General features: G+C 43.2%; 1 protein-coding gene across 1 annotated transcript in view; it reads left to right on the top strand.

Annotated features, from left to right (window-relative positions):
* The window catches only part of GSDMB (gasdermin B), a 17,659-nt gene extending 9,412 nt beyond the window's left edge, over nt 1-8,247 (top strand). The window contains exons 3-6 of the mRNA XM_042781107.1: nt 3,138-3,309; nt 5,749-5,887; nt 7,609-7,679; nt 8,107-8,247. Of these exons, the coding sequence (XP_042637041.1) occupies nt 3,138-3,309; nt 5,749-5,887; nt 7,609-7,679; nt 8,107-8,247 (523 nt within the window). The remainder of the gene's footprint in view (nt 1-3,137; nt 3,310-5,748; nt 5,888-7,608; nt 7,680-8,106) is intronic.
* The last annotated feature ends 3,876 nt before the right edge of the window (nt 8,248-12,123 follow it).

Here is a 12,123-nt window from a genome sequence, read left to right as displayed (position 1 = left end):
TCAGGGAGTTCCAAGGCTGCATCTTCCTCAGGGATGTGTTTTGGTTTTTTTTCTTGGTCCCTTGTTTCTCCTGCTTTATCTTGCTTCTTGGTGTGGACTGTGATGCTCTGTTGTCTCTGAGGCATTGTGACGTTTTTGTTTTTATATTTAATTTGTGATTATCTGTTGGAGTGACTTGCCCACAATTTTCATTTTGTTTTGTTTGTATGTTATCTATATAGGCAGGGTACTGGGCTGTGCTCCTCTATTCACTAGTTAAGAGCACTTATACACTCACCACCTGTCTCCTTTCCTTTGTCAGCCTCTCATATGTCCTTGCTGACCCTGGCAAAGAGAGCCTGTTCTTAGGTCCCTGGAATCCAAATGAGAATGTTATCACTTTAAAATCCAAAATGGTTGCCACTTGTAAACATTCAAAATGGCTGTGCCCTCAGTCACTTTAAATATCCAAAATGGCTGCCACGTGTAAGCAATCAAAATGGCTGCACCCTCCGGACAGCAGGAAGTCCACAGCTCAGGCTGTCTCCCTCCTGGCTGTTTCCCTTCCTAGTCATAGGCCACCAGAGCAGTTGTCCCTGTAGCCCTTGGTGACTGGGACTGGTCTTTAGGTCAATTCTCAGGTCCCCACACCACTTGGAAATATTCAGGCTGTTGGTCTTATCAGAGTAGCTGACAGTCCACAACTCCAACTATCTCTGTACTCATTGTTTTTGTTCAGGTTTTTCTACTAGTTGGTGCCTAATCCACTTCTGTATAGTTCCTTTCAAAGCTCAGGGTTCCAGGATTATCTTCTGTATCTCTGCCAACTGGTTTTTCTTTTCTCTGTTGAAGAGGGTCTGTGTCACTTGTCTGCCTATTCCTTCATCTTACCAGAAGTCCCTCTTGTTTTTCATTTTTAATTAAAAACCTGAAAGGCTTGCACTGAAAATTTACTAGTCCCTTAAATGACCTCTTTCCACCCACAGTGTTGCTGGGAAGGGATCTTCTGAGTTTTTCTTGGGAAGCTTAGTTTTTTCCTAGATGTCTGCAGTTTCCAGGGTGAGAGAGTGTGTGTATGTGTTGTTAGGTACTATCGAGTCGCTTCTGACTCATAACAACCCTATGTACCACAGAATGAAACCCTGCCTGGTCCTGCACCATCCTCACAATTGTTGCTATGTTTGAGCCCATTGTTGCAGCCTCTGTGTTGATCCATCTCATTGAAGGTCTTCCTCTTTTCTGTTGACCCTCAACTTTGCCAAGCATGATGTCCTCCTTCAGGGAATGGTCCCTCCTGATAACATGTCCAAAGTACGTGAGACAAAGTTTTGCCATCCTCGCTTCTAAGGAGCAGTCTAGCTGTATTTCTTCCAAGATAGATTTGTTTGTTCTTCTGAGAGTCTAGGGGTATATTCAATATTCTTCACTAACACTATAATTCAAATACATCAATTTTTCTTTAGTCTTTCTTACTCATTGTCCAGCCTTCACATACATATCAGGTGATTGATAATACCATGGCTTGGGTCAGGTGCAACTTAGTCTTCAGAGTGACATCTTTCCTCTTCACTTTAAAGAGTTCTTTTGCAGCAGACTTGTCCAATGCAATACATTGTTTGATTTCTTGACTCCTGCTTCCATGGGCAGCATGGAAGCATGATTATGAATCCAAGTAAAATGAAATCCATGACAACTTCAATCTTTTCTCCATTTTTTATGTTTACTAGTCCAATTGTGAGAATTTTTGTTTTCTTTATGGTGAGGTGTAATGTATACTGAAGTCTATAGTCTTTGATCTTCATAAATAAGTGCTTCAAGTCTTCTTCACTTTCAGCAAGCAAGGTTGTGCCATTTGCATATTGCAGGTTGTTAATAAGTCTTCCTCCAATCCTGATGCTGTGTTCTTCTTCATATAGTTCAGGTTCTTGGATTATCTGCTCAGCATGTAGATTGAATAAATGTGGTGAAAGGTTACAAACCTGGCACATACCTTTCCTGATTTTAAACCGTGCAGTATCCCTTTGTTCTGTTCCAATGACTGCCTCTTGGTCTATGTACAGCTTCTACAGGAGTACAATTATGTGTTCTGGAATTGCCATTCTTTGCAATGTGACCTATAATTTTTTATGCTCTACACAGTCAAATGCCTTTGTATAGTCAATAAAATACTGGTAAACATCTTTCTGGTATTCTCTGCATTCAGCCAAGATCCATCTGACATCAGCAATGATATCCCTTCTTCCACATCCTCTTCTGAATCCAGCTGGAATTTCTGGCAATTCTCTGTTGATGTACTGTTTTAACCATTTTTGAATTATGTTCAGCAAAATTTTACTTGCATGTGTTATTAAAATGATATTGTTTGATAACTTCCATGTTCTGTTAGGTACTGAATAGGTAGGAGGAGGTCATTAAGGAAGAAGCCCTGGTGGCACAGTGGTTAAATGCTTGGTTGCTAACCGAGAGTTCTGTGGGTTGAATCTCAGCTGCTTCTCAGGAGGAAAAGATGTGGCAATCTGCTTCTGTAAAGATTACAGCCTTGGAAACCCTGTGGGGGAGTATTTACTATGAGTTGTATGGTTTTTGTTTGTCATCAAGGTACAGAGATGTATGTCTTTCTTTAGGATCTTTTGTTTGCAAATAAAAGAAGCCCACCAGGCTGTTTTAAGTCACAAAATGAATTTCCTTATGGAATCAGAGGTGCCTCATGGAGCCCAAGGGCAGACCATGCAGCCAGGCCCCAAGGAACCATGGGAAGGGAGTGTCTCAGGCTGGGCAGATGTCTACCTCTGTGTCCTAGGAAGGGCACACACTTTGGACTCATAAGACTGGGGACCATCCATAACATGTCTCTAATCCTCAATTTCCTCATATGAAAAATGGATGTACTTGTGCTACAGCATAGGGGTGTGGTAAGGGTTAAATGAAGTGTGAAGCATCTCACACAGTGAGATCTTCCACACACTAGTTAGTGCCTTTCCACGCCCCTTCCTCTCCCCCTTAAAGTGGGTAAAGAGAATAGTGGGGTGCTGAATTCTTTGGTTTTCCAGCCTCAGAAACACTGCCCAACAGGAACTAGCTGATGGAGAGGGAGAAGCATCACTGGGAGGTGGGGCCCCTGAGGTCCTGAACTCTCACCCCTTTTCACTCCTCTCCAGGAAGCTGAAGAAGAAACTACCCCCAACCATCAAGTCAATTGGTGACAGGAAAGAAAACCTGTATCTGGTAACAGAAGCTCTGGTGACGGCACAGGAGGCCACCCTAAAGAATGAGCAGCAGTTTACATTTTTGAGCCTGATAGATTGGAGCAAACTCAGCTTTAAGCACAAGGTTAGGATTCTGGGAGGCAGGGATGGAAGGAGACCCAGTCCTAGCCCACCTGCTGCAGGTCGGGGCATGGCAGCCCAGACTCCAGGTTCTTCAGCTTTTCTCTCAGACTTTCCTGGGCAGCTTTGGCCTCTCCTTGGTCCTCTTTTTCTCTTCTTGCCTCAAGAAAGTGTGTGTGGCATTGCTGATTAAGTCTCTCCCCCTCCACTCTACTGATGCCTGCTTTTTGTTTTCTTCATAGCACTTCCTGCTGTTTATAATTACACAGGTGTTTTTGCTTGTTCATGTCTGCCTCCCTGCTAAGTGGTAGGAGGACTATAATGATACAAAGCAGGTCCACGAACATTTGTTGAATGAACAGTGGAGTCAGATAATTTTGGAGGCAGTCTCAGCTCTGCCACTGTTTTTAGTTGTGGGAATAGATCACCTACTTGCCCTCTCTGAGCCTTCCAGAGAAAACCTGTAAAGTGGGGTAAGAATACTCACAGGATTGCTTGGGAGAGCAGACAAGATAACTATGTAAAGCACACAGGGATCTATCAATGTGAGCTTCTTTCTCCTAGCATCAAACATCGGTGACCATCCCCTCCCAGTGTGTCTTGGGATATCGAATCAGTCAGCTCGTCCTCAACACAAAGACCTCAACACTGGGTAAGCAGGGCCTAGTAGGGGAAAATGGCAGAGGGACACTGAACACATGAGCGGGGTGGGTGTTGATTCAGTCGGGCTGTGCGTTAAGCTGGGCCAGGTGAGCTTGGAGGTGGGGAGGGTTCCAGGGAAGAGGGAGGGTCCAGGACTAGGAAGTAGGAGTTGGGCTCCTTGCTCCAACCTCGCTGACCCAGGATTTGCTCACTATGACACCAGTCCTTCCCTAGAAGGTAAGGATTTAGTCTCCCCAATGTATATTTAAAAATTTTGATGGCAACAGGGCATGGGGTTTGGGGTAGGATTGGAAAGAGGGTAGTTACAGAGAGATAACTGGTCTTTGTCTCATTTTTTTGGGTTTAGAGATTTGTTTCCATGACAAAAAAAAATCCTTTCCAGAAGGTGAGTGAGCTGCTGGGCCTCCTATTCATCATTCCAGAATGGGCAAGGATGCTACTTTTAAGAAGAGGATAATAAAGGTTCAAAATTGTGACGTTGTTAGGGCTGAGAACGTGGTAGGAGGCACTTAAGGGCGGGAACAGTGGTAAGGGCAGGAAAAAAGGCTCCATTGTATGTTGTCCTCTCAGGACACATTTGACTTGCTTTGTGCTGGATGTTGTGCTGGGTCTTGGGCTTACCTGGAGCTTATTGACTGAGGAAGCATACTTGAATTACCTGGCCAGTCCCCAGCATTGGCATAGGCAGAATCCTATGGTTGCCTGATGGAGGATGTCGGAAGTGTATGCAAACACAGTGCTCTGCCATATGCATGCAACGATGAGGATACAGGCTCCCTGGCAATGGGCAGTGAGGGCTTAGAGTCCAAGAATGAACACTGAGAAGAGAATGTCCAGAGGGAGCTGGAGGTGATCTGTAAATTCTGAGACGGTTATTCTTCTCTTTGCAGAAACTGATGGTGATTCATCCTCTGGAGGTAAGGATGGGAGCCAGCTGTGTTAAGGGTGGCCAAGCTCCTGGCCCTAGGACTGTAGCTCAAATGGACGCAGCCAACTGGGTACAGGTAGAGAAGAAAGGGTAGTAATTCTCAAACTTGGTTATACGTTGAAATCACCTGGGGAACTTTAACAATATTGATATCTGAATCCCAGTTCCAGAACTTTGATTTACTTGGTCTGAAGTATATCCTAGGCATTAAGACTGTTCATAAAGTCCCCCCAGGTGATTCTCATGCACAATCACTGCTCTAACTCTTCTTCTAAATCCTCACTATCCTGTGTGGTTCAAGGAATGCACTTTAAATGGCAAGGAATAAATAACTAAGTCTTGATTTCCTTGAGGTGGAGAACACTTTGGGGTTGAAAACGGGGGTGAACTGGAGAGATGAAAGTGGGGACAGCAGGAAGCTATGATGGTGGGTGCTTGGGAGGAAGGATGGTTCATTTTACCAGGGAAAGACTGGAAGAAGGGAAGACATTGAGAGGTGGTCTCCAGAGCAAAGGATGAGGTCTAGAGGAGTGGTGAGAATGGAGACTCAGGGTGGGTGGGTTGGGTCCTTCACTGTTGCCTGTACAGAGAGAGCTCTGAGTTTGGAAGATCTCAGAAACATGAAGGAAAAGGTGCAGGACTTGATGGATGGCCTCCAGGATCTGACTAAGGAGGAGCGAACAGACATGCGAAACTGCCTCACTAACTTCCTCAGCAATGACCACCTGGAGGATCTGGAGGAAAGATTAAGGGCCTAAAGAAAGAATCGGATCGGAGAGTGGGAGGAGCCAGTGGGAAGGACAATCTGCTACAATGGAACTGGTGCTCATTTGCCCCATCTCCTGGCCCCAGGTGTCCGAGGTTGTGATCTCCGGTGAACTGCAGACGGAGGACCCAGCAAGTCCTCTCATAGCCAGCCTTTTTAACGATGCTGGGATCTTGGTAGAGGCACGTGCAGAAGCTATTCAGGAACTCCTGGATGCCTTGATGGGTGAGGAGGGGTCTAGCTATATGTTTGGGTGGAGGTCATGCTGAAAGAGGAGCCTGTGGGGAATCAAATCTTCGGAAAAGAGTGCTCATTACTGTTTACACTTTGTGAGGAATCCAGACAAAAACCAAACCTCACCACCATCGAGTTGGATCTGATTCATAGCAACCCCTCCCTGGGTTTCCAAGGCAGTATCACTATGAAAGTAGATTGCCCAATCTTCCTTCTGAGGAGTAGCTGGTGGGTTTGAACAACCAGCCTTCTAGTTAGCAGTCAAATGCTTTAGGCACTATGCCACCAGAGCTCCTTTGTGAGGGATAGGCTTTCACATTTCAGAGACAAGCAGTCTTCCGCAGGTTAGGCATCGAGAGACTGCCTTGGCACAGCCTATGACCTTTTACTAAGGTTAAGAGGGAGTAAGAGTCTCACCAGAGCTCCTTTGGAATAACTCATCTAGCACTCCCAGAGGCTCTATGGAACCTCCTCCTCCTCTTCTGGAACATTTTATTGTAAGTTGGGTGAAAGTTTACAGAGAAAATTAGTTTCCTATTCAACAATTGATACATATTTTATTTTGTACCATTAGTTGCAATCCTCTCACTGTGGAAGCACTCTGACCACTTCCTCCCTGGGGTCCCCATTTCCATTTGTCCATCTTTTCTCCCCCTTCTTGCTCTCTGAACTTTGTTTCTGGGCAAATGCCCTTTTGGTTTCATATAGTTGAATGTTTTGAAGTGCATGTTCCTCATGGGCGTTACTGTTCACTTTATAGGTTTGTCCCTGAAAGGTGATTTCTGGGAATGGGTTCAGTTCCAGGTTTGAAATGTCTAATGACCATTGTCTCTGACTATTAAGCGTGGTATTCCTTTTTTTAAAATATAATTTTTGTTCTATATTTTTCTCCCACTCTGTCCAGGATCTTCTATTGTGATCTTGATCAGAGTGGTTGGTAGTGGTAGCCTGGCACCATTTAGTTCTGGTCTCAGGCTAGTGGAGGCTGTGGTTTGCATGGACTAATTGTTTCCTCAAGTCTTTGATTTTCTTCACTCTTCTTTGCTCCAGATGGGAAAAGACCAATAGTTGTACCCCAGATGGCTGCTCTCAAGCTTCTAATACCCCAGTCTCTACTCACGAAAGTAGGATGTAGAACATTGTCTTTATGGATTATGTTATGCCAGTCGACCTAAATGTCCCCTAAGACTATGGTTCTCAGCCCTCAAGCCCTTAAGGTGTTTGGTTATGGCTAAGAGGTTTGCATAACTTTGCCCCTATATAAACCTGGATGTATTTTCAGCACATACAGATACGTATGTAGAAATATCCCCTGCGAAACCTATGTATGGTCATGGGTGTACTCACATACACCATCCCACTCCTGTTCAGCTTACATATCTACCTAGGCATTCACTTGTAAATTACTGCTTATTATTACTGTTATTGTAGGATTGTGTATATAATAGTATTCACCACAGCTGCTTTTTACTCTTGCATACCTCCCAGTGTCTTCCGTTGCCTTGGGCATGTTGTGCTGACTTGACCTTTATTGTGTATTGCCTTTCCCTTCACGCAAGTTAATAAATTCCTATTATCTAGTGATTTTCCCTCCATCCCCTTCCCATACCTGGCAAAAACAGCCTTCTGATGCTGGTCTGAGGCCTGATCAGATACTGGACACCTGTCCCACCATGCCCTTCTCTGCCAACAAACCTCTTCTTTGTCCATAGAGCTGCCCGAAGAATATCAGCAGCTGGTGCTTGAGGGTCTGGAGAAGGGCATACTGTCCTTGCTGGGACAGGTAAGACAGTTTGGGATGAGGGTAAGGGTCATAGTGGAAGTGGATGCCTATGTTTTTAAGGGACCCAGAAGCCCCAGGGCACAATCTTTTCCTACTTAAGAGTTCTCTGCCAGCTCACATTCATGCAGCTGGTTAATGGCAATTCTCTGGACACACAGTTGCCATAAGAATTTGGGATGGGCTCTTTAGACTCTCTATGCAGAAGAGAGGTGTGGAAAATTGTTAGTCCCAGTATGGCAGTTGGTACCATCTTGAGTGCCACCACTATGTTGAAAGAGTATGAGGCACTCTAGGCACTGCAGAAAAAAGTGCCATGATTGACTACTGTGCCTGCTATGGGCTCAGGAGGAAGGAGTATTGTCAGGTATTTGGTGTTTCTGGTATATTTCCTTGTTCCCAGCTTCTAGTCTGGTATGTTTCCTTTTAGGTGGAGAGTGCCCTGGAGAACTGTAGCGAGCAGTACAGCAATCCCCATGACATGGGCTGTGACTCTGAGACACAATCCCTCTGTGCCCTCTATGTTGCTCTCTCCATCCTGCTACAGCTGGCTGAGAAGCCTACCTCCTAACTACACAAGGCTTTCCACCATTCTTCCTCTAGTCTCTAGGTTCTCCCCTCCTTCTAGTCCAGCCTCACCACCACCACGGTGTCATCAGCATGATCTCTTGAAAATAAGCATCTTCTTATCCTTTGATGCATCCCATTCCCTACATGATAATATCCAAAATCAGCCTGGATTTTACTCATGGACTTCTGATTAAAGTGGCAGACTGATCATATTAATTTCCACTTTCTTTTGAAACCCCACTAAATGGCAGTAAAGTGATAAAAAAAAAAAAAAGTTATAAACCCACAAGGATAAAAAGAATGAGGCAGTAGATAAGAGATTCCAACATGTCTTTCATAGCTAGAAAGCAATTAAAGGAGACATAGGACTAAGGGGTGGAGAGGAATGGGGGTGGGGACTGATGTTTTTCATCATAAGCCTTTTAATTCTTTTTTATTTTTTGAAAAAGAAAATGCAATTAAAAGTAAGATAAATGTATGCTTATTGTAAAGCGTTTCAAACATTTCTCAAAGTAGAAGGTAAATGCTATGACCTACACTTCTCCCTCCAATATGACCACTGTTAACAATGTGGGCTGAGTTAACATTTTTCCTCTTTTTACAATAGTAATTAAAAAAGTAAACTAGGATGATGTACCATAGATTAGTTTCATATCTTCTGAACTATGTTTTCTTCTTTAATTTTAAAAAACTATTACATGCAAAAGGAACTCATATATAGTGCTGTTGGGAGTGTATATTGGTCAACCACTTTGGAAGACTGATGGTAGCTACTAAATCTAAACATACGCCAATGACCTGGAATTCTCATCTTAGGTATATATCCAAGAAGAATGAATGCATGTATTTACCAAAAGACATGGATATAAAAACATGTAACAGGAACTTTATTTTTAAAAGCCCCGAACTGAAACTATTCAACTGTCCAATAACATTAGGATGGATACACACACTGTATTATATTCATTTACCAATTGTCAAGCTGGGTTCTCTAGAGAAGTAAAACCAGTGAAACGTGTCTCTCTCTCTCTCTCTCTGTGTGTGTGTATGTGTGTGTGTGTAGAGACAGAGATTTATCTCAAGAAAGGGTCTCACGAGGTTGTAGAGGCTGGCAAGTCCTCTGGTCAGCTGGAGGCTTCTCTTGACTTACATAGCTGCAGGGGCTGACAAATATAAGATTGGCAGGCAGTGCAGTAGGCTGCTGGCTGTGGAGGCTGATGAATCCAAGATTGGCAGGTAAGATGGCAGGCTTCTGGCTCACAGGCCACAAAGGCAACAATCCCAAAATTGGCAGGCAATACGGCAAGGCTGCTGGTTCAACTCCAAAGACCTGGAGGTTAGATGATGATGAGCTCGAGGCAGGATTCAGATCCATCAGAAAGCTTTGCCAGAATGTCCATATATATTGGGAGCAGGCCACACCCCCAAGGAGACTTCATTTCAGCTGACTGGCTGCTTCAGATCTCATCATAGAGGTGATTACATTTTACCAGACCTCATCATAGGGGAAGACTACATCATAACTGCCAAACCACTGAGAATCATGGCCCAGCCAAGTTGACATGCAACTTTAATCATCACGCCAACATACAACTTAACAATAAAAGGAAATAAGTTAATGCTATGCACAGCAATGGATGACTCTTAAGACATAATACTGAGCCAGATACAAAATAATATATTAATATTTGAGTCCTCTGATAAGCAGATGGCAAGATGGAATTAGATGTACAGAGACTTATTGGGGGAAAGGCCTGTGAAAAATAAAGCAGGAAGTAGCAGTAGGCAGGGAGAGCCTTCAGACTATGATACAGGTCTGAAACATGTGAAAGAGAAGGAAGGAAAGATCTAGTAGGAAGAGCCTCAGATTGCAGCACAATTCTGAGAAAGTCTCAGCCAAGATGATGGGGATTCTCCAAACCAAAGTTGCCTATGAAAGGAGTCCCTGTCAGGCAGGGATGGCAAGGTCTATTACCCCTGCCATGCTTAGCCTTTGGCTGAGAGGAAGCCTGGGGAAGCTTTGTTTTGGGAAGTAAGATTTAAAGGGGTGGCAGCTGGTGGTTCTTAGTCAACAATGCTCTCTACAGCAGATTCTCTTAAAGGACATCTGAACAGTGCCCTCGATGGCTGCCATGATCCATTTATATTCAGTTCAAGAATAAGCAAAACTATGCAATGGTGTTAGAAGCCAAAAGTGGTATTTATCTTAGTGGGGACAGTATCAATTGGGAAGGGGCATGAGGGGATCTTCTGGGATATTGGAAATGTTCTAGATATTGATGTAGGTTGTGGTTATACAGTATCTATCTATCTATCTAGATACATATTTTTACATATATATATATTAATAGGAGCTCTGGCGGCATAGTGCCTAAAGCATTTGACTGCCAACCAGAAGGTTGGCAGTTCAAACCTGCCAGCCACTCTGCAGAAGGAAGACTGGGCAATCTACTTCTGTAAAGATTTACTGCTTTGGAAACCCAATGGGGGTTGCTATGAGTCAGAATCGGCTCAATGGCATGAGTTTCTCTCTCTCTCTCTCTATATATATATATACATATTCATTGAGCTAAAAATTAAGATCAATGTACTTTTTAAGTATATTATACTTTAAGTATATTATACCATCATTTAAAAGTTTTAAAAAAGTACACACTGTATGGTTTCATGAAAATGAAGTGAAAAATATGCAAAAGGAAATGAAATCAGAATAGTGGTTAATCACTGGGGGGCAGAATTGTCTGGGAAAGGGTAGGACAGAATCTTCTGGGGTGCTGGAAATATTTTATATTTTGATATGGGAGGTTATTATACTAATATTTACATGTGTAAAAAGGCACTGAACTGTATACACTTAGGATCAATGCACTTTACTCTATGTTTTATTTAAAATTTAAAAACACAACATATGCACATGAAAACATATTTGAACAGTTGTTGTTGTGTTGTTGTTATGTGCCGTCGAGTCAAACCCGACTCATAGCGACCCCTCCTTGGGTTTCCAAGGCAGTATCACTACGGAAAAGATTGCCCGACCTTCCTTCCGAGGAGTGGCTGGTGGGTTTGAACCGCCAGCCGTCTGGTTAGCAGGCAAGTGTCTTAGCCACTATGTTACCAGAACTCCTAACAGAATACAAAAAGAAAATGAGTCTCATCTCAAGCCCCTCCACCCCATAACCTAGTCCTACTTTCCTAACACAGCTGTATCAACAGTTTTTTAAAATTTGTGTACTTGTTACTATCATATGAAAAAATCATCTTATATTTAGTTCTTGATTTATTAACCTTAGATTGTATCTGCTGACTCTCTAACATGAAAGACGAATATTGAGGAAAACAAGTTCAAAGTGAGAAAAGTGTTATAAAAGAACAATTCAGGGTACTATGAAAGTGTTCAATAAAAGGAAACAGGGAAAGGGAACAGATGAATAAACTACTGATTTAAAAAATTAAAATGGTAACAGGAGTGGTCCCCCTTATCTCTGCCACCACCCCTTCTCTCTTCCTTAAACTCTGACTCCAGCCACACTAAACTATTTGTGTTCCATTTGAACATTCCATGCACTTTTACAACTACATGCTTTTACACAAGTGGTGCTCTCCCTCTGCCTGGATTACCTTCTCCCATTTTATCCACTCATTAAGCTCTAGTTCAAATATCCCTTCCTCAGTACATTCCAGTTCCCAAGGGATTTGTTTACTTTCTCCTCTCTATGGCCTGCAGCATGGTGAATACATTTCTGTCATGCACTCATCATACTGTAGTGAAATTATTTATGTATCTATTCCACTAGTCTGAAAGCTTTTGGAGGACAGGGTTCAAGTCTATTTTCTGTCAGGGCTCAATAACCAACTTTCCTTCAACAGGGCCTTTGAG

This window comes from Orycteropus afer, unplaced genomic scaffold, assembly GCF_000298275.1.
Source record: "Orycteropus afer afer isolate SDZICR_OR568_19922 unplaced genomic scaffold, OryAfe1.0 scaffold00085, whole genome shotgun sequence".
NCBI classification, from domain to species: Eukaryota; Metazoa; Chordata; class Mammalia; order Tubulidentata; family Orycteropodidae; genus Orycteropus; species Orycteropus afer.
The sequence above is the reverse complement of the archived record's forward strand: the minus strand, read 5'-3'. Positions and strand labels throughout refer to the sequence as shown.